The following is a 25281-nucleotide window of genomic DNA, read 5'->3' as shown; positions in this document are numbered from 1 at the left end:
CCCTCTCCCTCTCCCTACCTCCCTCCCTTCCACTCTCTAAAAATCAATGGAAAAAATATCCTCGGGTTAGAATTTAAAAAAAAAAAAAAAAAAGAAGAAGAAACACTTCCTTTATACATTGTTTGAGAAATGTTATCATTTGGAAAATTTCTTTAGGTGGTTGGGTATATTTCAGCTTTTCTGTTCCACCCACTCTCTAAAAATCAATGGAAAAAATATCCTCGGGTTAGAATTTAAAAAAAAAAAAAAAAAAGAAGAAGAAACACTTCCTTTATACATTGTTTGAGAAATGTTATCATTTGGAAAATTTCTTTAGGTGGTTGGGTATATTTCAGCTTTTTCTCTGTTCCACTGGTATTCACAGTTTCTCTCAGGTAATGTACCTTTTCAGTATTGCTTTATATGTGTCCTGTAGCTTTCCTACGAGCTCTTTTTGGTAGTCTTACTCCAGTCCCTTCCTGAACTCCACGGAGGTGCCCTCAAGGATCCAAGGTCAAATAGCAGGTCAGTGGCAGATGTGGGACCAGAGCCCAGTAAACCCCCAAAGGGCTTCTGGAGTTGGAAAACCATTTCCAGTTACCCTTAAAAATGCTTTCAAGATCTGCAAGTGTTTAATGAGCAGAAGGGTTCGTAGCAGAGTTCTGTTAATTCACACAACACAATTGCTTTCAAGCTCAAACAAGCAAGAGGCAAAAGGAAGAATTGAAAGTGACTTGATTGTGTCTCTCTTTTTCCCTTCCCATGGGGAGCATGCATTTCCCAGACCCCCCAAAAAGACTCCCAACTTTGCTGATCTCCCAGAAGGATAGTGGGCCAGTCTTAATTATCCCACCACAATTACAAATCTATGTATATATACTATACTATATACCCTAGTTTGCAAATAGAACAGGGGAACAAACGAACAACCAGTCGCTATGACATGCGCTGACCACCAGGGGGCGCGTGCAGAACATTGGCCACAGCAGGATGGTGGGGCAGGTGAGCGGGGGCACCAGACCAGGGTGCCAGGCCAGTCGCTGTCATCAGGGCGAGCCTCTGGTGGTTACTGAAAATTCTTTGCTCCAGCGTACCACGGTCCTGCCCAGCACTCCCACCTTGCTGCCTGTGCCAGCGCCGCGCCATCAGCAGGTGTGAACGGCGGCTGCCGGCCCCAATCACCCCTCAGGACTTCTCCACCTCCCCCTGCTCCTGAGGGGCCATCGGGGCCAGCAGCCGCCTCTTGCACCAGCTGCCACAACGGCCCCGCTTGCACCTGCTGCCAGTGCCGGAGACGCCACTCGCACCCACTGTTGGCGCCCGGTGCCAGTCCCGATCGCTCGGCGCCATCAGCTGGTGCGAGCAGCGGCTGCCGGCCCCGATCGCCCCTGAGGGCTTCTCCACCTCCCCCTGTTCCTGAGGGGCGATCAGGGCAGCAGGTGCCACTTGGGCCCCAATTGCACTATCATCGGGTGCAAGCAGGGTGAGGCCAGCGCCATCAGCGAGTGGGAGTGGTGGTGGCGGGAGTGGGGCTACTGGCAGACAGGGGACTGGGGGCCGCAGCGGGAGGGGCTGGGCAGAGGCACAGAGGATGGGCCGAGACCCACCCCTGTGCCCATCACAGCCTTGCGGCCCACAGTTCCTTTCAAGGTGCACGAATTCGTGCACTGGGCCCCTAGTGTGAATTATAAATGTGTAACTACCAGAGCACAGTGCTGCTTTGATGGGATGCCCGGGACAGAACCCTGGATTTGGAGTCAGATAGACCTGAGTTCAGGCCTTACTGACTTTGTGATGGGGAGAAAATGACTTTAGCTCTCTGAGCCTCCGTTTCCTCTCCTTAAATGGAGACAATCATCTTTAACTCCCGGGCGACTGTGGGAATTAAGAGAAAGCTGAAACTCTCTTCCCAATGCCTGATAACCAGTAGTCAGCCCCTCACACCCACTTCCCCCTCTCCCTGCCTGCTGCTCCCCCGGGACTCCTGCATTATGGCTGTGACTCGGCTTCAGTCCCCAGGCAGCTGGGACATGTGACGGCTGGCCCTGGATGAGTCAGCGTGGGCATTATTACTGCTGCTCTTAGCGACCCAAGAGGCCTGGCTTTGAGCACAGCCCCCAGCTGTCATCTCAGAGTCTGAACCTCCGAGGGCTTCTGTGGGGAGAGGACTCTGAAGGAGGAGAAGCAGGGTGGAGAGGGACGGCCTGGTGGAAAGTGACCCCCTCCCCCATTGCCCACCCAACCCCAACTTCCTGTATTCCAGGGGAAGTCTGAGCTCTTCTTCCCCTCGAGGCCCAGGTGTGGAAAGAGCTGGGGAGCCCGAATGTCCAGCTGCTCAGCCTAAATTCAGGTCAGGATGCTTGATTCTCTGCTGAAGGAAGGGGGTTCTAGCTTCTCCCCTTCTGGGAGAAGCCCCTTGAGAGGGATGAGCTGCCTCCCTGCAGACTCCTCACGTGGCTGAGAGAACAGAAATAATGTAGCTGGGAATCCTGGAATCACCATTCCCAGCCCCAGCTGGGAGCAGGCCAGGTGATGCCCCATTCTACTCTCCGGGAGTGCCTTTGGGCAAGTCATGATCTCTGCCCAACTCAGTTTCTGTATCTGTTAAATGGGACTAATCACATTTACTGTAGGATTGGTGTGAGAATAGAAGTGATAAAATACATGCCCTAGCCAGTCTGGCTCAGTGGACAGGGTTTGGCTCAGTGGACAGAGCGTCAGCCTGCGGACTAAAGGGTCCCGGGTTCAATTCCGGTCAAGTGATTGTGCCTCTGTTGCAGGCTCCTTTCTGGCCCAGGCCTTGGTCAGGGCGCGTGCAGGAGGCAACCAATCAATGTTTCTCTCTGTCTTTCTCTCACATCAGTGTTTCTCTCTGTCTTTCCCTCTCTCTTCCACTCTCTCTGAAAATTAATGGAAAAATGAGGATTAAAAAAATAAAAATACTTGTGAAAATCAGTATTTCTGAATCAGGGGGAATGTCGGGGGAATGGTGGGAAGTGGTTTTCTCTCAGAGGTGAATTATGATCCTCATTGGCAAGGAAGGAAAACTGCAAGAGAAAGGGACTAGTCCCATAACCTCGCCTCCTGACCCCTGACCCCGGCAGCTGCAGGCCTGGACGTCATTTATGGGGCTGTAAATATCCGTGAATGGGCTGGAGTTCCCTGGTGGGCTCTGGCTGCTGGGTGGGACGCTCTGCTGAGCCATAAACCCCTGGGCAGCCTCGTTAATTCTGCTCTGCTCAGAAGCTGGCTAATGAGGCAAGGAGCCAGCAGATGAGCCACAGTGACCCCCACCCCAAGTCGGGAGGGCAGCTGCCTGCACCTTGCCCTGTCCCAACACACATGCCCTAGGGTCATTTCCTAGGGCTCGTTCTGGTTCTGTCCTGGTGGACAGAGGAGAGAGAGCGTGGCTGCGGATGGGAGCCTTCTGAGGCTCTAGGTCCCAACCTTCCAGACCCAAGACTCCTTTGCCATGATGGCACTGCAGGTGCTGCCTTTGGGGTCCTTGAAAGTGCCCACACCCCTCATTCAGATCGAGGGCCTCTCTAGGTGCCGGACAGGGAGAGGGTCCTCCCAGGAGAGAGATGGGAATTCAAGTGTTGGAAGCTGGGACCTGACGTATCGTTGACCTGGGAATGCAGTTTGGGTACATCACACATGCAGGAGAGTTATAAAATAGATGTGTTCCTTTCTCCTGCTGCTGGGTACATTCTAAAGCCTTGGCGGGACTTGCTGGCCTGTGGCGGGAGGGGAGGCGGTGCCGCTGTCCTGGGTGCTGAGCAGGCAGATCCCAGCTGGTGCAGGCTGTTCTCTGGGAGCTGATCAGCGGCCCATTCGGCCAGTCCAGGCAGTCGGGCAGTCGCTGATTCCTCGGCCTCTCCTGGGGCTGGCATTGTCCTCCACCCTCTGGCTGGGACCGGGGTCTAACTGCTGGAGGAGCCCAGACACAGTGTCAGCTGCCATGAGGGCCTGTGCCACTCGGGAGATGGAGGCAGAGGCTGGAACCACCAGCCAAGGGGCCTAGTGTCATAGAAGGGGGAAATGCCTCGACTGTGGACGCGTGCATTTGCCCAGAGTGCTCCATGGAGTGTTGCTGTGAAAAAAATGCTGTGATCCAGTACGTTTGGGAAATGCCGGGCTGAGCAAAATCAGACAGGTTTCTCCATTGCAAACCTTCCAGAGCCCTTGGTTTGGTTTCTGCATTCTGCCCTTCCAAGAGGGTTTCCCAAACTTACGGAGCTACAGAACCCTTATTTCATGCACCATCTTGGGCCTGGTGTTCCACAAAACACACATTGGGAAACCCTGAGCCAGTTGTACTTCATATAACTGAACAGGGCAGAGAAAAGCTAGGAAGAGCAAGGCTGGAACCCCCAACCCCAAGGAGGAACCTGAACTGTCTTCATTTTGAGCAGTAACTTGCTTTGTGATGTTGAGCTCGTTTCTGTTGCCCTCTGCTCTGGTGTGCCCATCCATAGCTTGAGTGTGATGCATGGCATGTTGTCAGTTCCTAGTAAGTATCTGTGAAATGAACGAACGAGAGGATTGAACTGGGGTCCCCCAAACTCTTTAGCTGCAAAGCCCTAAGGATGGGACAGTGCAGCCTCTGGGCCCCTGCACCTGGGTGTCCGTCCATCTACATGTCCCGCTGTCCACACTTGGCCACTCGGCTCTCCATGCCCCGTTTTTCTTCCCTGTGAAATGGAGCCCACAATAGCATCTACCTCATAGGGATGTTGAAGGGTTTAAATGGGGGGACTATATAATTTATCATCCAGATTGGGGCCATTTTGAGAGGGAAAGGGGCTCTGTGAACAGTCATGCTCAGACAGTAGGGACAAGCCAGGACTGTCCCAGGCCCACCAGGACACGGGGTGAGGCGAGGGTGCGATGAGGCGGTGCCTGTTGTCTAGCGGGCATTCCATACGCACAGTGCTGCCTGTGCTGTCCAACCAGGTGGCGTACAGGAGGCCAGCACACAAAACACTCACAGTGGGGCTGCCCTAGCTGGGAGGGGGCTGCTCAGAACCCCTTTTCCAGTCCTCTGTGCCTCCGAGGCCCCACAGCCCCAGAACCCTGCAGAGTAGCTTGAAAACTCCCTGGATCAGGGATGAGGAGAGGGTCTTTGTGGAAGACAGAAGGAAATTCAAGTGCAGAGTTGTCCTGGAAATGCAGTTTGTGCAGCTCACACACAGGATGGTTCCTTTCAGCCCTCCTGGACCATGGCTTATGGTTCCCTGACCTGCTGCCCCTCTCCCCAGTGTCACCAGGTGACAACACAGACCTCATCCACGCCCCTGCCTGGTCCTAATTCCAAATTTCCCATCACCCCTGACTGAGCAAGGGTGCAGAATAGATCAGCTGCCCCTATGGGCTGGATGGGGTGGGATGGGCCCCCTACATCTGGAGAAGGCAGAGCTCCTACCACATGATGGATGGAGAAGCGGAGGCAGTGTGCCTAGGGATCTGCCCAAGATGGCAGAGCACGGGAGGAGGGGTTCCTTCTGGGACTTGCCCCAGAGAGGGGGACAGACCCCAAAGTGTCAGCAGTACAGAGGGAGCCCTAGCCGGTTTGGCTCAGTGGATAGAGTGTCGGCCTGCAAACTGAAGAGTCCCAGGTTCGATTCCAGCCGAGGGCACATGCCTGGGTTGTGGGCTCCATCCCCAATAGGGGGCCTGTAGAAGGCAGCCGATCAATGATTCTCATCATTGATGCTTCTAGCTCTCTCTCCCTCTCCCTTCCTCTCTGAAGTCAATAATAATAATAATGCAGAGGGAATTTGGTGGGTCCTTTTCCCAGCCTAGGTCATAAGTGCACTAGGAAGGGGTCCAGGTGGGAGTTGGGATGCATGGCAGGCACAGCCTGTGCGAGGCCCCCGGCTGGGGAAAACTGGCGACTTAGAGGATTAAGGGGCCAGAGGGCTGGGTGCTGGTGGGATTAAAGTCCCCTGGAGCCTCTCCCCACAGCAGCTCTTTTCAAGGCTGAGGCAGGTGGGAGGGGCCCCTCACTGTCTTTCCCCCCTGCCCGGCCAGCATCCTCCACTCAGGCTGAACGTGGGCTTGGCCTCCCCCGCCCCCTATTCAGGAGGCAGCTGCCAGGATGCTCCCCACTCCCGACTCCCCGCTGGGCCCCTGCCTGCGGTCCATTCACAGCCTCATTCACCAGCCCCAGTCAGGCTGCCTCCAACCCACTCAGCCCGGACTCATCCCGAGAGCACCCCGCTGCCAAAAGTGGGTGAATGCAGGGCCTGGGACTCCCGGGACAGAGAGCTTTGGGGCCTTGAGCGCACTCTTAACAAGGAAATTTCATTTGTAGGGTTTGTATCCCCAAAAGCTCCAAGCCACGGGACTGGTATGTTCTCATCACCCATAGCTTGCCTTGAAGGAAGGGTGCTCCCTGCTTTGCTGTGAATGGGGCAGTTAGAGCTGGACATCGAGTCCCTGTGACCCTGGGACCTGGAGAGGGTTGGCCTGCGTTTGCGAGGGGATGTGACCCTGCTTGACAGACAGGTGACTGTGGCTCCAGCAGGTTACCCTAAAGTACACAAACCAGTTAGTGGCAGAGACAAGAGTGGGATTTTTTTTTTTTTTTTTTTAATATATTTTATTGATTTTTTACAGAGAGGAAGGGAGAGAGATAGAGAGTCAGAAACATCGATGAGAGAGAAACATCGATCAGCTGCCTCCTGCACATCTCCTGCTGGGGATGTGCCCGCAACCCAGGTACATGCCCTTGACCGGAATCGAACCTGGGACCTTTCAGTCCGCAGGCCGACGCTCTATCCACTGAGCCAAACCGGTTTTGGCAAGAGTGGGATTTTGCCTTGCGCCTTGCAGACTCCTAAGAAGCTCTGAGCTGCCTTCCTGGGCAATGGGATCTACCTTCTTCCTTTACACATCCTCTCTCAGGCTTTCCCTGTGTCTCTTCTCCCTTCGTCTCCATCTCTCTGCCTCCCACCTGCCCACTCTCAGCCTCTGCTCTTGTCCTCATCGTCCCTGGTTCTTGGCGGGGGTGCGGGGGTGGGGGAGTTGGAAGGTGCTCTGTGTACATTTGTGGAGCTCAGGCAGCGGCCCCACCCCTGCCTCTCCCTCCCCACTAGTGAGCCTCCTGCATCCCTGAGGCCTCATTATTAGGGTAGTGATGACCCCATTGTCTGGCCTGTCTGGCCCTGGCACTGAAAGGTAGGGTTTTGGCAGAGAAGGGAGGCTGGGCCTGATTCCAGCTCATCCTCTGCAGTCTGGAGCCTGTAATGTGCTTGGGGCAGGACTGGCAGGCCTCGGTGGGGGGTGGGGGCTTGGGGAGCCCTAGGGCAGCCCCTGTCACTAGGACAACAGCAGGGAGCTCTGGAGGGGGAGGGGGAGAGGGAGCAGGTGGTCCTTTGTCTGGAGCTGGAATGAAGGAGAGAGGCCCTTGTCTGATCTCAGCCCCTTCACCCCACTGCCCCCACCCCCCAAGCCTATAGGCAGCTCCTGAGAAGGGATTGGTATCTCTGCTCCCATGAAATGCAAGGCCATTGGGCTTCCTCCCACTCAGCAGAGGCAGGAGACTCCATGCTGTGTGCAGGCCACTGCCCCCCTGCAGTGCTCATGGGGTGGGAGTGGAGGATGGATTTTCCCAGGACTCAGGCCTGCTTCTGAACCCCGCTGTCATCCCGCATCAGCCCACCCAGCGTGGGAGCCATGTGGAGCCAGGCCAGGCTGGCCAAGGAGGCTCTCCCTGGCCGACACTGCCACTTCGCCTCTCCAAGCTTTACTTTCCTGTCTGAGCAATAAGAAAGTCAGAACTGTTACTTTTGTTAAAAAATATATTTTTATTGATTTCAGAGAGGAAGGGCGAGGGAGAGAGATAGAAACATCAATGATGAGAGAGAATCATTAATTAGCTGCCTCCTACACACACCCCCACTAGGGATCAAGCCCACAACCCCGGTCATGTGCCCTGACCTGGAATCGAACCGTGACCTCCTGGTTCCTAGGTCGATGCTCCACCACAGAGCCACGCCAGGCCTGGCAGAACTTGCTTTTTGAGGCTCCTTCCCGCCTTAAAAGTCTCTGTTTAGAGTGGGCCTGTGAGACTCCTAGAGCCCCTCCCCTCCTGGGTCAGCACTCACCTCTTTGATCCTTAAATGTTGCTTCTGAGCAGCAGGGCAGCTCTGGGGGTTGAAGGTCATTGGCGGCCAGTGGTGAATAGAGGCAGCACAAAGCTGCCTGGGTGTGGAGCCCTGGCTCTGCTGGCTGCTGGCACTGTGCTCATTTTCCCGTGCCTCTGTTTTCTCATCTGTAATATGGGGATGATAATAGGACCTATTTCATACAGTTGTTGTAGGAAGTCCAAGAAATGATATACATAAGTGCTTACAGCTGTATTTGGCCCCATGAAAACATTCAACACATATTAGGTATGTTTATTCTTTTCCTTTAAATTGATTTTAGAGAGAAAAGCATCACTGTGTTGTTCCACTTATTTATACATTCACTGGTTGGTTGTTGAACATGCCCTGACCGGGAGATTGAACCCGCAACCTTGGCAGTCAATCTAACCAACTGAGCTACGCGGCCCGGGCCTAGGTATTTTTATTCTTAAAGGTCTTTATGGGGCTGGGGTAGCTGAGTTTTCCGCAATGCTCTCTCGTGCGAACCACATTGTGTCATCTCTGAAAGCTGGTGTTTGGGGTTGAGGGTGGGGACCCGCACTGTTAGGTAGGCCTCCTTAGGCAGGGCATCACTCTTTGAGTTCTGGGGGGACTGAACTAGCCCATGACTTGTGACTCTTGCCTATTTCTCCTGGCTTGCCTGAGAAATGCTGCACTGAGAAGCAGCCTTCCTAAGATAGTCGTCATTGACCTTATCAAGAAAAGGGGGAAACGTGGATCTGCTCTTCTGGCTTCTCCTGTCTCTGTCTCTCTCTCTCTCTGTCTCTCTCTCTCTCTCTCTCTCTCTCTCTCTCTCTCTCTCCACACACACACACACACCGCGGAGTCTGATTGCCTTCAACAATCTCAGTAACCCATGCAGCATCTCCAGGATGCAGTGAGCTCATGTGGGGAGGCGCTTGGGAACAGGCAAGCCGTCAGCAGAGTTAGCGTCAGTTCCCAGCAGGGTGGGTGCTGTGGGGGGGACACTGGGTGGGTTCTTCGAGGAAAGGGGGGGGCTATGGAAGAGGGGCAGAGAGGTTATGGGATTCTCTAGGAGAGATGAATAAGATCCTTTTCTAACTGAACTGATGGGACTGTCCTTGGGAAATTGGCACCCATCTCTCCATCCAGACCTCCCCTGTGCATTCACCACACAAGTCTTTATTGAGTGCCGATTCCGCCGGCTCGATGCTAAGCACGGGGATATGTTGTGACGCTGCCGTCGGGGAACCGGCAGTCCAGGAAGGAGTCGAAAGGAGACCATTACAGAGCTGTGCGGGGTGGGCGCTGGAGGTCTGTCCCAGGTGCAGACGTGTCTAAGAGGAGCCTTTCCGGAGAGGGGACATCCAGTGAGCTGGGAAGGGTGAGTCGGAGGCTCTCCGGGAAACGAGGGAGAAAGGAATCCTGGGCAGAGGGATCCACGTGTGCAAAGCTGCAGAGGGCAAAAGGGTGATGCCAACAAACAAACAAAACACAGAGCGCAGTGCCTTTGGGTGACAGGGAGGGAGCCAGCAGCCACATGCAGGGTTGGCAGGTTGTGCTCCCTGCTCCCAGGCCTCGAGCATTCCCCACTGGAGTCCCTCTGGCCCAGGCCCCAGAAGTTCCTCATCTTCCTCTGCTCATCTCCTTTTCATTCCTGCTTTCCTCGTGTCTAGAGTCAGAAGTAAAGGCGGAGAGAAGGGAGTTTAACCTCTCTGAGCCTCAGATTCCTTGTCCACACACCAGACGCTTGGATTAGTGGATCTCGAAGGTCTCCAGGGCCTTCTAGGATTTTAGGTGACTGTCCAAGCTTCGTCTGAATGTTTCCCTCGGGGGGCCTTGGCAACATCCCAGACCCCGCCCGGCCTCTGTTGGCAGAGGTCTGGGGACAGGAGCCGGGGAGTGGTGATGGAGATGGGGCGCCTGTGGCAGAGTGAGAGGGGGCCAGAGCCCACTGACACGTCCCCCTCCCCCCGCCCCCCGGCTTGTCTGTGCTTCTCCTGTAGTGTGACCCTGGGAACACCGGCTACATCAGCTCAGGCAAGTTCCGCAGCCTCCTGGAGAGCCACAGCTCCAAGCTGGACCCGCACAAAAGGGAGGTGCTCCTGGCTCTGGCCGACAGCCACACCGATGGGCAGATCTGCTACCAGGACTTTGTCAACCTGGTGAGCGCTCTGGGGCCCTTGCTGTTGGGAGGGGCCTGTCCAGGGGTTGTGGTTTAGCCGACCCTTTTGGACAATTAAAGGGATCTCTTGGCCCAGAGCACTGAAAAAGTCCAGGCTTCAGCCGGTATCACCCAGGACCTGGTTTCTCTTTGCCTCTCAGCTCTGCCTTCTCATCCTCTGAGAAGCCGCTGGCAATTCCAGCCCCTCCCATTGAGGCAGCAAAGTGGCTGCCGCTGCTCCAGCGCTCACACCCTCAGGCCTCACGGTGCAGGAGAGGAGAGGGACTCCTGGTGGCAGCTCCCACACAAGGGGTTTATTTCCTCCCTCCCATGTGCCCAGATTGGGTCAGTGGGGATGTGCTGACTGACTCGAACCAATCAGTGCCCACCTCTGGAGCTGGGAGTGGGCTCCCTGCCACCAAAACCAAGTGCTGGGAGTGGGCGGCAGAAGGTCGTTGTGGCAGGAGAGGAGCTGGGGAGCAGGTGCCGGGAGGCTCAGGCCAGACCTCTCCAGGAGCAGTGGGGCACAGGAGCTCGTCAGACCTGCTGGCAGACGCCCTGGCTTGTGGGGGGATTGGGGAGAGGAGCCTGTGAATCCTGCCCACTGCTCTGACTGAGAGTAGGGACTCCCTCCTCTCTGCGGGTTACTGCTGTGTTATTACTGGGGTGAGATTGGAATGGGGTCCAGTGGGGTTAAGCAGGAAGCATGTTACCTGCCACAGGATGGTTGGAATGTCAGTGGACTCTACATGAACTAACAGGATGAATCCAAGGCTGGAGTCTGACCTTGGTTTCCCTATTGAAATGGGTGGGGACGTCACCTCTCTTCTGTCACTCATGGAGGGGTGAGACAGTGTCCTCTCTTCTGTCACCCGATGCTGTCAGTGATGGGGAGCCAGTCCCACTCAGACCTGTCCTGTGCCAGGTGGGCTCTCTGATGTGGACACCCAGCTTTGGACCTGCTTTAATTGCCTCTCGGCTGAGGGCCTGCCTTTGCCCAGCGATTACAGGGAGCAGCAGTAGGGCTTTTGGGTTCCACTGCTGTTCAGAATGGACCCAGGGAGCAGGCCTTGTAGAGGGCAGGGGTCAGAGCTGAGCTACAGGAGGAGGGGCAGCCGGGATTCATGGGGCAGGCGGTGGAGGTGAGCCCTGGGACTTATAGCCCAGCTGTGCCACCAAAGACCAGGCCACGGGGCTTGGGCCTGCACAGGCTCATCCACAGCCCAGCGCAAGCACGTCTGCTGCATCCCCTGCTCAGTCCAGGGCAGCACGAGGGCCTGGCTGGGCCCAGCAGGTGCTTCTCTCCAGCAAGGGGTCTGTGGGGTCCTCTGTGAACTCACAGCCACAGGGGACTTGACACTGTTGGGATTTCTGTCAGTTCAGAGCTGGAGAGGCCAGCTGGAGCCTTGATTCGTGTGAGCTGGGCTGCCCTGGGGACCAGGACTAAGAGAAGGTCACCAGACGGGAAGCTCTGGGGCGGGCAGAGAGCTCAGGGTCTGGAGTCAGGCAGACCTGGGTCCCTCTCCTGGCTCTGCCTGTGCCACTCACTGGGAAAGATCTTCTGAGCCTGGATTTTACCTCCTTTGGGGTCATTGCAAGGATTCAACGAGGTGAAATATATGAAAGACTTTGTTGTCTGTAGTATTCTTCCAGCAGGTAAACTCTGCCTCCTTCCTGAGCCCTTCCTTACCCCAACCCCCACAGTGCTTTGCCAGGTCTCTCTTGATTGATTGATTGATTGATTGATTGAAGAGAGAAACGTCGACCTGCTGTTCCACTTATTTATGCATTCATTGGTTGATTCTTGTATGTGCCCTGACCGGGGATTGAACCCGCAACCTTGGCTTATGGGGACGATGCTCCAACAAAGTGACCTACCCGGCCAGGGCGCCAGGCTTCTCTTATAGCACAGACCACATTACGTCCCAGCTGATTGGCCAGGGTGGTCACGTGAGGACGTGCAGGTTGTGTTCTGTACAGGATGCCCGGCAGAGGGGTAAGTGGGGACTGGAATCTGGCATGGGCTTTGTTCCTCCAGGCCTGGAAGGGGTGCAGCCACCTGGAGGGAGCAGATCCCTATCTCCTTGGCAGGAAAGTGCCAATTACCTGGATTCCAGAGGCAGGCAGATCTGGATGTGAATCCTGACTCTGATTTCCTAACGATGGGTCTTTGAGAAATTACTCTCCAAGCTCTGGTCCCCATCTTTATGACGTGGGGATAATCCTAGGCACCAGATAACTAAGATGACACCCTCTTTTGCTGCTGTTTATACATTTGTCTCTCCTTATAAGTTCCGTGAGGCCCAAGACCATGGTTCCACCTGCGCCCAGCACACTGCTGGGCACACCAGGGGAGCCGGTGAGTGGGGAGTGTGTGCTCACCGTGCTGCTGTGCTCATGCTGAGCCTGACCCCGCACGGGTCGTCAGGGTGTGACTGCGGGTGTGTTTGTGAGCGTGCATATTCCCACTCGGAGATTGGAAGAGAGGATGGTAAGTGTGGCTACAAAATACTGCACGCTGGGATCCTGTCTTGGGCTTACCGTGTACCTGGAGCCCCAAGCCCTGCCTGCATTTACAGAACTCCTGAGCCAGTAGGAAGGACCAGACCCGAGTTTTGTAGGTATGGAGGGGAGGAGAATAGAGAATCTTTGGAAGGGCTTCCTCTGGGAAGGCCTGCTGGGGCTTTAAGCCAGACTTTAAAGGTAGAGGCAGCAGAATCCAGGAGCGGAAAAGCTGCAGAGGGAGGCTCATTCCACCCGTTTGGTCTGAATGCAGATCCTCCCAGCTCCCTTTCCCCGACAGGGCTTCAAACCCCTGTGCCTTGGTCTGCCTGGTGCACCTGGCCAGCCCTGAGTGGACTCCTGCCTCTGGGTTCAGCCTCTTGTCCACCGCCGGGCCCACAGTCCCAGGAATGAGCTGCTAATCCCCACCCCAGCTGCTGTGGAACAGCCACCCAGGCGGTGCTGTGGGCTCTGGGGTTGGGAGGACTCAGTTTCTAGGACATCTCCCCGTAATCAAGGTCTAGAACAGCCGTGGGCAAACTACAGCCCGCGGGCCGGATCCGGCCCGTTTGAAATGAATAAAACTAAAAAAAAAAAAGACCGTACCCTTTTATGTAATGATGTTTACTTTGAATTTATATTAGTTCACACAAACACTCCATCCATGCTTTTGTTCCGGCCCTCCGGTCCAGTTTAAGAACCCATTGTGGCCCTCGAATCAAAAAGTTTGCCCACCCCTGGTCTAGAATGTGGTCGTGGAGGGCAGATGGCAGGAAACAGAGGCCTTGGGGCTGGACGTCAGCAGGCTGCTCTGATCTCTGGGAGTCAGGCTGACTGTCGGGTGAGCAGCCAGGGCTCTACTGTGTCGGGCAGCCTCAGGCTGCCAAGGCAGGGTCAGCCCTTAGGCAGGGTTCCATGGCCAGTCACCTGAAGGGACTCAGGAGTGGTGACCTTCCACAGGCACAGCTTTGGGTTTTGGGAGAGTCAGCAAGGGCTGCCCAACCCTTCCCACGCTAATGTTTATGAGGACCTAAGTCCTTCTCACCCTCCAGCTCTCACTCAGATACCTCCTCCTCCAGGAAGCACTCCCTGACCACCTCGAGACCAGGTTGGGCTCCCTCCCGTGTGCTCCTGCAGCAGCCCTGGCTCTGAACTGTAATTGCTGGTTACTTATCTGTCTCGAGTACCACTGTATCCCCTGGGCCTGGCAATGTGCCTGACACGTAGTAGTTGCTCAGGAAATTGTGATGGATAGATGAGAGATGGGGGGATGGAAGGAAGGTACTGTGAATACATGAATACAGGCTGAGGAGCCTTACAGGGTGTGAACTTGATGGGTCCTAAAAACTCTCTGTGCTTTGGTTTCCACATCGAGCAAAATGGAGATATTCATAGGCCTTATGTAACAGGTAGACTGACTGTAGCAGATGAACCAACAAATTGTGAAGTGCTTAGAACAGCCCCTGACATGTAAGAGCTCAGTGAATAGTGCTTCTGGTGAGCTATTGTAGATCAGGCCTGGTTAAGTCTAAGGATTGTGCTGGCTGGGAAATGGGTCGGGGCTCCCGAAACCCTGCTTCTGACCCTGTCCCCCACCCTGTTTCCTGTGCAGATGAGCAACAAGCGGTCCAACAGCTTCCGCCAGGCCATCCTGCAGGGGAACCGCCGGCTCTGCAGCAAGGCCCTGCTGGAGGAGAAAGGGCTGAACCTCTCCCAGCGGCTCATCCGCCACGTGGCCTACGAGACCCTGCCCCGGGAGATTGACCGGAAGTGGTACTACGACAGCTACACCTGCTGCCCCCCACCCTGGTTCATGATCACCATCACCCTGCTGGAGGCAAGGACAAGGATGGGGAAGGGCCGCTCGGCCTCAGCACAGCCAGGGCGAGAGGATGTCTGAGATCGTGATGGGCAGGGCAGCATCTTCTCCACCAAAAGCCGATGGTTGAGGGAGGAGCCAGTAGCAGTTGTCATTGCAAGTCCAGCCCCAGTAGAGGGCTTGCAGTGTAGTCCTACTTCCTGGACCCCAAAGATATTCCAAAGATTCTTTCTTCAAGCAGTAGTCACTGCAGCAAAATCCCCATGTGACCAGCACAGCTAAACAGTAACAACAAAAACAATGTAATAAGTTCACCGATTTGGGGGAGTTAGTCAGGCTAACTCACGAAAACCAATTTATTTTAGTTCCTCCCTGAGTGAGTAATGTGGACAGGTCATTTGCCCCCCTGGGACTCCATCCTCCGCCTGGGAAGCAGGAATAAGCAGGCCTGCCCTCCTTCTCCCGTAGGCCCCCTCGTGAGCCAGAGAATGGAACACAAAAGCCTCCCACAAATGCATATGGGAGAGAGTGTTTCTGAACAGGTAAATGTGGACTTAACACATTTTGAAAGAACAGCCTCCCCTTAGGGAATCATCCAGACCCATTGTTATTCTAAAAGTCTCCTGCTTCGATATCAACGCAATCCAAAGGTACCCCTTTCTGAATCAGGGCCCACACATGCGTGAGGAACTCTGAATTCTGTGGGCTGTTCAGCCTAAGAACCCCTGGGCCCCCCCACCCCTAAATGGATACTCGGCTTCCCTTTGGCGTCTTATAATCTTCACCGGTTTCTCTTCCAGAGCCACGGGCCTAATTACCACCCCTGTGTATGTTCTTGCAAAGTTCCTAATCAGACGGCAGGATCGTTAAGCTTCATGGCATTCTTCTTTTTTCCTAAATGAGAATAGCTGGTCTGCAGGCCCAAGGCTTCTTCCAAGTTCACGTTGAAATTGAGATTTTTTTCTGAGATATTCTTGGACTCCTTCTCCAAATGCTTACTGTGTTGGTCTATTTATTAACTTCTATTTGAGGACCAATAATAACGAGCTGCCTTGGAAGCTGTATTTGTTGCCAGGCCACCCGCATCCTGTTAGGTGGACAGAACGGCTCCCCAGAGAGCCCAGGGGAGTCCAGCTGCTGGCGGGCCTGAGCCAGTCCAGGCTCCACCCAGGAAGCCCTAACCCGACGCTAATTACAGCTGCCTTCCCGAATCGCATGCCGGGCACCCAGCGGGGCCTCCTGTATTTTATCTCTAAGCCAGCGGTTCTCAACCTTCTGGCCCTTTAAATACAGTTCCTCATGTTGTGACCCAACCATAAAATTATTTTCGTTGCTACTTCATAAATGTAATGTTGCTACTGTTATGAATCGTAATGTAAATATCTGATGTGCAGGATGGTCTTAGGCGACCCCTGTGAAAGGGTCGTTCGACCGCCAAAGGGGTCGCGACCCAGAGGTTGAGAACCGCTGCTCTAAGCCTCATCACTACCCTGGAAGTGTAGGCATTCATATCCCCATTTCCAGGTCAGGGAATCGAGAACCAGAAAATTCAAATCATTTGTCCAAGGTTACCCAGAGAAGCCAGATTTTGTGTCCAGATTGGTTTCAAATTTCCAGAAGCCTCGGCTATGTAAACTCAAACCACCATCCTAGAAGAAAATGTTGAAATAACTGTTTCAGAGTCCTTGTACAAAAGCCCAAGGCTTTTTGTTTTAAATACAGTTCTAGATACCCAGTTTCCTGATTCCATAACAGAGAAAATAGAAGGGACCCACTATTAGCCAGCAATAAAAAGTAAGAACCTGACCTGGCTGGTTTGGCCCAGTGGATAGAGTGTCGGCCTGGGGACTGAAGGGTCCCAGGTTTGATTCCGGTCAAGGGCACATGCCTGGGTTGCAGGCTCCATCCCCAGTAGGGGGCGTGGAGGAGGCAGCCAATCAACGATTCCCTCTCATCATTGATGTTTCTATTCCTCTCTCCCTCTCCCTTTCTCTCTCTGAAATCAATTTAAAAAACATTTAAAAGTAGACCTTTGTCTTTTTTTTGTTGTTCGTTTGTTTTTTGTTAATCCTCGCCTGAGGATATTTTTCCATTGATTTTTAGGGAGAGTGGAAGAGAAAGGGAAAGACAGAAAGAAACATCGATGTGAGAGACACCGATTGGTTGCCTCCTGCACGAGCCCTGACCAGGGCCCAGGCCAGGGAGGAATCAAACCCAGGACCCTTTGGTCTGCAGGCTGACGCTACCCAATGAGCCAAACTGGCGAGGGCTACCCCTGAGTCTTAAACACAAGAATTTGGGGCCATTTAGTTGGAGGGAAGCCCCATCAATTGCTGGAGAAGACATCACTCCCAGTGCCCAGCTCTGTACCTGAGGCATCCTTAAGAGATTATGCACATACCTGATTAAGAACATAGGGACATGAATGATGCATTTTAGAAAGAGTTCCAGAAAAAAAACAGTTAAATACCCTTTTAGGGCTTATGTTAGTGTGCTGTAGTCATTTGCATAGTCTGCTTATGCAGAGTGGTGGTGAGGATGCAGAGAAATTGGGACCCTTGTGCCCTGTTGGTGGGAGTATAAAATGGTGCAGCCGCTATGGGAAACAGTATGGCGATTACTCAGAAAATTAAACAGAATTACCACGTGATCCAGCAATTCCACTTCTGTGTATATACTCAAAATAAATTGAAAGCAGGGACTCAAGGAGATATGTGTACACCCATGTTCATAACAGCATTATTCACAGTAGTTAAAATGTGAAGCAACCCAAATGTTCATCAACAGATGAATGATAAGCAAAATGTGGCTTACACATACAATGGGAGTGTTACTCATCCTCAGGAAAGGAAGGACATTTTGGCCTAATCAACAGCATGGATGAACCTTGGTGACATTATCCTAAGTGAAATAAGCAGAAGTCGAGTTACCTAGAGTAGCCAAATTCATAGAGACAGGAAGTAGAATGGTGGTTGCCAGAGATGGGGAAAGTAGAATGGGAAGCTAATGCTAAATGGCTACGGAGTTTCAGTTTTGCAAGGTGAAAAGACTTCTGTGGGCGGATGGTGGTGTTGGTTGCCTAACAATTTAAATGAACTTCATGCCCCTGAACTGTACACTTAAAAGTGTTTTAGATGGTAACTTGTATTTCTATGTATTTTACCGTAGGTGTTGTTTTTTTAAATCAACTTGTGTGGCATTGCCTTATCCCCCAGATGGGTATGTTCTTTATTATTGGGATTAAAGTTTAAAATCCTCCAAACCCTTCCTGCTTAGCCCCAAGGAAGTGTGGGCCGAGATCATGTGACCGTGTTGTGAATAGCTGAGGCAAAATAATCAAACAGAAGTGGGGTGGAGATGGTTGAAGCCGAGGTTGAGCACTGGCCGCAGGGGGAGTCCCTCATTCTCTGAGAAGGAAAGATGACAACTTCCAGCAAGGATTCCGAGTGTTAGCACCAGAGGGTTCCTGGGCAGTTTTGCACTTAGTAATGGGCCCCCTCCGTCCTGTGCTTCCACCCAGGTGGCCTTTTTCCTGTACAATGGAGTGTCGCTGGATCAGTTTGTGCTGCAGGTGACCCATCCCCGGTACCTGCAGAACGCACTGGTTTACCACCCACAGCTCCGAGCACAGGCGTGGCGCTACCTGACGTATATCTTCATGCACGCGGGGTGAGTACTTGTCTTCTTTCCCTCTATCAAGAGTCCCTTTGGAAAAAGAAGTAGCCCCGATAGCCTGGATTGAAATATATTTTTTAGTTTGTCTCCCTGGACACAGGATTTGAGATGACTTCTTGAAACTCATCTAATACCAAAATATATGAGTTATTGGAAGTGTATGGGAAAGGGGAAATACAGAGAGTAAAATGCTCACATCCCACAGTGAAATCAGCACAAACATCCATAGCATGTGAGTCTATGTACTTGCTAGAGGTCGGTTATAAACTTCTGAGCTTCCTAGTGGCCAAAGCAAAGAGGGAAATATGGTCAGCTGCCAAGTTCATTGTCCATAAACTGTATTGTGTGTGAGTGCCCCCACCAGTGAAATCAAGGACAGATTTCTTGAAACTGCCGTCTTCCCAGAGTGCTCTCCATACATGGTGAGGGTCTTCTTGAGGAATTTGGCAATACTTACTGTTCTGTTTACAGAGCCTTGTGACCTCGTTAGGGCTGGAGTGCAGTCAGTTCTCACTGGTGCCTCTTACCCAGGATCAGGCCAGGTGACTACCCAGGTCCAATTCCCTTAAAAAGCACTATCTTGGCTGGAGACCATTTTTACGTAGTAGAAGTGCTGAGTTGGAAAAGCGGAGTCCATGGACCCCCGACCTCTATGGTGTCTTCTACAGCCTCTCCAGGGAGAGAAGCAAACGGGCTCACTGTTAGTCTGGGGCAGCCCTGGGGGGTGCCTGTCCCTGGGGTTGGACATGGGAAGAGGATCACTCTGGCCCCCGAGGCTCCATCATTCTTGTTCCTTGGCAGAAAGACCCACAGTGGCCAAGAGGAAGCCCCGCTGTGAGCCTCCCTTCCTGCTGAGCCTCTAAATGGCACGAATGCCAACCCCTAATTGGCTGCACCTGCTGGGGAGGGTTTGGGAGAGGAGACATTCTGATGGTTCCGATGGACGCCTCCACGCTGAGCCAGAGGGGACTGTGCCACAGCTGTTTGCCTTGCCTGCTGTCCCAGGCTTTGATCTCACAGGGCTAAGGAGCAGAGGGAGGCGTGTCATGTTCAGTCTTTTCGTGAGTCAAGATTTGGAGGCAATAGGAAGCAGGGACTTCCCTGGCCAGGCCCAAGCCCGTGGGTGCATGTGGGGTGAGATTATCTGCCTTATTTGCAGGACTACCCTCTGGCCTCCCCTGATCCCATGAGGTAAGGAGGGAGAATGGACAATGTCTCCAAGGCCTCCTTGTCCACTTTGCCTCCAAGAGCTGAAAGGCCGGAGTGGCCAGAGCACAGATGCTCCCCCCGGAGGCACAGGGGTGGCCTCGAGCCTTTCTCTGGCCATTGCTTCTCCTGGAGCTATGCCTGTCAGGAAGAGCCCTGGGAGATTTTCCAGGCCTGTGACCTTGAGGGAGGGGCTCCTGGCTGGTGCCACAGGAGACATGAGATAGAGGGAGCTGGCCAGCATCTAGGGAAAGCCCGCAGGGTGACCCATTACTCAGGGACACACTCCAGCCCATGAATTCAGAAGTCACTGTGGTTGAGCCTGGCTGGCATGGCTCAGTGGTTGAGCGTTGACCTATGAACCAGGAGGTCACAGTTTGATTCTCGGTCAGGGAACATGCCCGGGTTGCAGGCTCGATCCCCAGTGTGGGGTGTGCAGGAGGCAGATCATCAATGACTCTCTCATCATTGATGTTTCTATCTCTCTGTCCCTCTTCCTTCCTCTCTGAAATCAATAAAAATATACTTTTTTTTTTTTTAGTTACACTGTACTAGGATAGAATGAACCACCTCAGTAGCTTCTGAGGCTAATACATTTCTATCACCACAATTACTTTAGCAAACCTAGTTCCCTTCACTTTAAAAATACACTTTTTAATAAAGAAATCACTGTGGTTGAGAAGAAAGAGGTCGGATTGGGAGGCAGGAGCTCTGGGTTCTCCTCACCTGGCCTCTTCTAGTCTCAAGTTCTAGGCTGTAAACCAAGGAGGCAGGAGCAGAAAACCTCTGAGGTCTGTCTGTGAGTCTGAGGCTACCACCCAGCTCCTTTTCAGTAAATTTTTCTGACATTTCTAATCTAGGGTCCTTTGGCTGGCACAGTCGGGGGGTCGGGGTGGGGGGCCAGAAGATTGCAGGGATGGTGGGAATTTGGGACAGAGCCTGACCTGAGTCACGTGCTGCCTCACAGGCACCCTCCCGGATCGGCAGATATCCGAGCCTGCAGGCCAGGCAGCATCCAGACCCCTTGTTACATGCTCTGTTACCCTATAACTTACGCTTCCCCAGGGAGCTGTCCAGCTGCTCAGTTTGTATGAGATAATGGATGTTAAAGTGCTTTGTAAACTTGAAAGCACACACCAATGTAATAATAGTAATGTTACGATATTTTCTAGTAACATGCACTCAGCTAGACACCATTTAGCAACAAGATCTGGTCACATGATAGCGTAAAAAAGAAGGCATTTTCAGGGCAAGAAATCCCAACCCTGGGAGTTTCGGGCAGAATGGGTCCCCGCCACCAGGAGGGAGAGGCCTCCCCCTTCAGATGTTAAGTGATAACTGAATTACTAAGCTCTGAGATGCATCTCTAACGCTTGCGCTTGTTTTGAAAACATCTCTCTCTTTATTTTTATTTTTTAAATGTATTTTTTATTGATTTCAGAGAGGAAGGGAGAGGAAGAGATAGAAACGTCAATGATGAGAGAGAATCATTGATCTGCTGCCTCCTGCACACCCCACACTGGGGATCAAGCCTGCAGCCCAGGCATGTGCCCTGACCATCGGGAATCAAACCGTGACCTCCTGGTTCATAGATCGATGCTCAACCACTGAACCATGCTGGCCGGGCAACAGCTTTCTCTTTAAATATCAGTAGCTCTTACAGATACAATAGCAAGCCACCGTGCCCTCTGGACCTGGTGAATGGAGGAGGGCCTGCACATCAGAGACCTGGGCTGTGCTACCAGCCTGGCCACGAACCAGCTGAGTGACTCTAAGCTGGCCAGTGCCCCTCTCTGAGGCTTGGCTTTTCATGTGTCAGCCAGTAGAGTTGCTGGGTCTTGACCACAGTTAGCCTCTCACTGTGGCCAGTGCAGACACTGCCACTTACCGCCCAGGCCCTGCACGTGTTCTCACCTCAGGTGGCGGGAAAGGTGTGGAAGGAACGCTCTTTCCAAGATGATCTGTCTCTTTTGTGACTCCTGCCCCCACCATCCCAGACCATGAGTTCCTCAAAGGCAGGTATAGGGTCTTGCTCACTGCTGGACCCCCAGCATCTTGGCACACAGTGTTTGTCAAATAAACGAATGGGTGACTGGATGAATGAATGGGGTGTGGTCTCTCCATACAGGATAGAACACCTGGGCCTCAATGTGGTGCTGCAGCTCCTGGTGGGGGTGCCCTTGGAGATGGTGCACGGAGCGACCCGCATTGGGCTGGTCTACGTGGCTGGTGTGGTGGCAGGTAGGCAGGCGGGCCCTCTGACTATAGGAGAAACCTCCCCAGCGTGGCTGGGACTCCCCATGGGGTCAGGCAAGCCCCAGGCTTTCAGGGGGCCCAGGACCCTCATCACCAAAGCTCCTGACTATTAGGCTTGCTCTCCAGGCAAATCTCCCCACCTCCTTGGGGAATCTAGAACGGGGCCTGCCACCCAGAGAAGGAGGCATGTGATGGCAAAGGAGAGGAGAGCACAGGATTTGGAACACCGTGTTGCAGCTGTGTGAGCTTGGGGAAATTCCTTAACCTCTCTGGCCCCATTAAGCATTAAGCGTGAACTAATAAGATCTGCCTGCAGGGCGTTAGGAGTGAGGTGACACATGGAGTGACAGTGTTACATAAACTGTACAAGGGCACAGTGAGATCCCTGTAGGGACATCCAAGGTGTGGGGGAAGCCAGGTGCCTCCCTGGCCAGGCCAGTCCCTGTCCCCAAAGGGAGATCTTGCCTCTGCTCAGCTGGCCACTGTCCCCTTGATTGACTCACCACTGACAGGAGAGAGTCTGGTCTGAAAGGTGGTAAGCATTTGTGCCAGCCCAGCCGGAGGAGTCTGGGCCCCCGCTGACTTGGCTCACGTGGCAGGTGATCGTGGCCTTGAGCACAGGGCAGCCTGAATGCCCCCTTCCCTCTGAAGTGGGGGGTGAGGCAGGCCGGGGTGAGCTGAGGAGAGCAGAGCAGGCTGTGCAGGAAGCATCTGCACCAGCCGGGCCTCCGAACAGAGCAATCTCTCCCATGATGTTTCCAACTTCATTGCCGGATTTTTTATAACAAGGTTTGCCGCCTCAGCTCTTCACCTTGACAGCTGAGCCCAAGGGAGCTTTGCGTGTGTGTGTTTAAGTAAGATCTTAATCCTTCCTGAGGAGCATTAAGCTTGTCATCAGGAGAGTGGGGCACCGTCAGCCTTGTAAACAACAGGCAGGCAGGGACTCCCAGAATAACTGAAGTGGCTTCAGGCATCGAAAGGGGAAGGGTCTCACGCCTGCCAGGCAGGGCAGGTCTGCCGGTTCCTGAACCCTCAGCCTGGATGTTGGTCCAGTGCCAGCTCCTTCACTCCTCTGTGGGCTGAGGTGAAAGCTGTGAGTACCTTGGACAGCACCCACGCCCGCTTGTCCCAGAATCTGGCACTTCCCACATCCTTGTGCGAAGGTCTAATGAGCACCTCTGTGCTCTGTGCTAGACTCACTCAGCCACCCACCACCCCCCCCCCCCCCCCCCCCCCCCGAGCCTTGACATCTGGGGATTTATAGCCACACTTTCCAGACCTAGTGCTCAGAGACCCAGATGGTTAATGATGAGGAACAGGAAAGACACTCAGACACTCACAGTCAGTAGTCGAGGAGATGGGAGAGCCAATAACCCAGAAGACAGAAATAAGATTGCAAATGACTCAGGCCCCACCAAGACCAGACGACGCACAGCGGGGAGACAGTGCAGGTATCTTCGCAGCGATGCCCGTGCAGAGCAGGACGGTGCACAGACAGAGGGGGAGCTTGCCAGCTAAATACGAGGGTGTGGGGCTGTCACCAAGCAATGATGTGTGCTGTTCTGAGTCATCGCTCAGGCTCAAGGGCACTCGCGTCACAACACGTCATGCTATTTATCTCCTAGATTGATCTGACTGATCTGCCCGCACCCCTCCCTTCCTCTCCGCTCAGAAAGGGGACACATTCACAGACAGCTAGACCCTGACTGGACAGCCAGTAATCAAGTGCCTGACCTACAGGCCATATTTTATTCAATCCTCACAAAAACTCCATGAGGCAGGTACTATTATTCTTCGCCTGTTACAGATACAGAAACCAAGGCTTAGAAAGCCTAAGTGACTTGCCCAGGAAGACACAGTAGAAAGTGGCAGAGCTGGGCTCCAACCCAAGTGGTCTAACCCCCAAGGCTGTGCTCAAAACCAGAGCCATCTTACAAGAACCAAAAGGCATGCATTCTCCTTTGTGCAGATAATTTAATTGTCAGAACCCAAGGAAGGTCTTTATAGACATTGGGCCCTGCTCTTTCATTCCTGCCCAATGAAAATATTCTAAATCCAAGGCTGGCACAGATTGTAACAAGGAGAGCTTACCCCTGCTGAGCACATCTGGATCCGGGCATGCGATAAAGGGTTCACACGTGCTCTTTGCTGTATCCATCACAACCATCCAGAGGGGGGCACTATCTCCCCCCCACATGTTGCAGACACTTCAGAACCGTGGAGTGACTTGTGCCATTTGCTCAGCTAAGAAGGGCTAGACCTGGGGTAGAGGTTCTTCTCTGCCCTGTGCTTCCGGCCAATACTGGAGGCCCATGTGTATTTCACTCTGGTTAACAATTAAATGGCCAACCCTTTCAACACTGTAAAAACTAGTATCTCCAATGTTCCACCAAGCTTTTATTATAGACTAGAGGCCCGGTGCACAGAATTGTGCTCCGGTGGGGTCCCTGGCCTGCACCCTCTCGCAATCCGGGACCCCTTGGGGGATGTCAGAGAGCTGGTTTCAGCCCGATCCCTGCAGGCCAGGCCGAGGGACCCCACCGGTGCACGATCGGGGCCGGGGAGGGACCACAGGAGGGCTCCAGGGCTTGTCTTGCCTGTCTCGCACAGTCCCGATCGCTGGACCTCAGCAGCAAACTAACCTACTGGTCAGAGCATCTGCCCCCTGGTGGTCAGTGCACGTCATAGCGACTGGTCGAACAGTCGAATGAATAGGTCTGACACTTAGCATATTAGACTTTTATTATATAGGATTATATAGATTATAAGTCATGTGTGCATCCCCAGAGCCCAATGCAGGGATTGGCACATGTTAAGCAACAAATATCTGTGAAATAAATGAAAGAGCACATAAATAAATAAGGTTACATTATTTAAAGGGAGATGTTCTGCCCATTTTTATTTGGATTTTTTTAATGGCCGAGGGAGAAGTGGGAGAACACCTGCTTTAAGTTTTCCAGGATAATATTATCCAAGCTGTGCATTATGGCAAAGTCACCAACTTATCCGTGCGCTGGCATGGACCCAGAATTTGGGGGGTGATGGGGCAGGATTTGTAGCCCCAACTAGACTTTGGTCTGCTGCTGTGCAGAGGTGTGGCTTACCAAACTCTCCCCATCCCGTGCCCCCGTGGAATGAATGACCTCCGTGGAATTAATACTGGCCTTATCGAACGATTTACCCCTTGGTGGAATCCTGCCCTGTCCAGGCTTCCTGCCCTGAGCTGGCTCTGCTACTGTACTGATATGCATGCATGCCCCTGTTTGCATTTGGTCTCTCTCTCCCAGTTCTTTTTGTCCAGGGCTAATCTGCAGTCCCTGGAGGGAAGTCAGTGCCACAAAGGGAGGGTAGGTGGGTCCAGATTGTTACCTTCAAGATGCTGGAACCTCCCAGTTGGCATGGCTCAGTGGTTGAGCGTCAGCCTATGAACCAGGAGGTCATGGTTTGATTCCTGGTCAGGGCATATGCCCAGGTTGTGGGTTCAATCCCCAGTGTGGGGTGTGCAGGGGGGCAGCTCATCAGTGATTCTCTCTCATCATTGATGTTTCTCTCTCTCCTCTCTCTCT

The 25281-nt window shown here is 53.3% G+C and overlaps 1 protein-coding gene across 1 annotated transcript in view; it reads left to right on the top strand.

The window, feature by feature from the left end:
* RHBDL3 (rhomboid, veinlet-like 3 (Drosophila)) overlaps positions 1 to 25281 on the top strand; it is a 66671-nt gene that overhangs the window by 24687 nt on the left and 16703 nt on the right. Inside the window, exons 3-6 of the mRNA XM_014548876.1 lie at positions 10100 to 10258; positions 14372 to 14596; positions 18099 to 18247; positions 21588 to 21700. Coding sequence (XP_014404362.1) covers positions 14372 to 14596; positions 18099 to 18247; positions 21588 to 21700 — 487 coding nt within the window. The 5' untranslated portion in view covers positions 10100 to 10258. The remainder of the gene's footprint in view (positions 1 to 10099; positions 10259 to 14371; positions 14597 to 18098; positions 18248 to 21587; positions 21701 to 25281) is intronic.

The sequence above is a fragment of the Myotis brandtii genome, unplaced genomic scaffold (assembly GCF_000412655.1).
Source record: "Myotis brandtii unplaced genomic scaffold, ASM41265v1 scaffold523, whole genome shotgun sequence".
NCBI classification, from domain to species: domain Eukaryota; kingdom Metazoa; phylum Chordata; class Mammalia; order Chiroptera; family Vespertilionidae; genus Myotis; species Myotis brandtii.
Note: the sequence above shows the minus strand (reverse complement) of the source record. Positions and strands in the feature narration are given on the sequence as shown.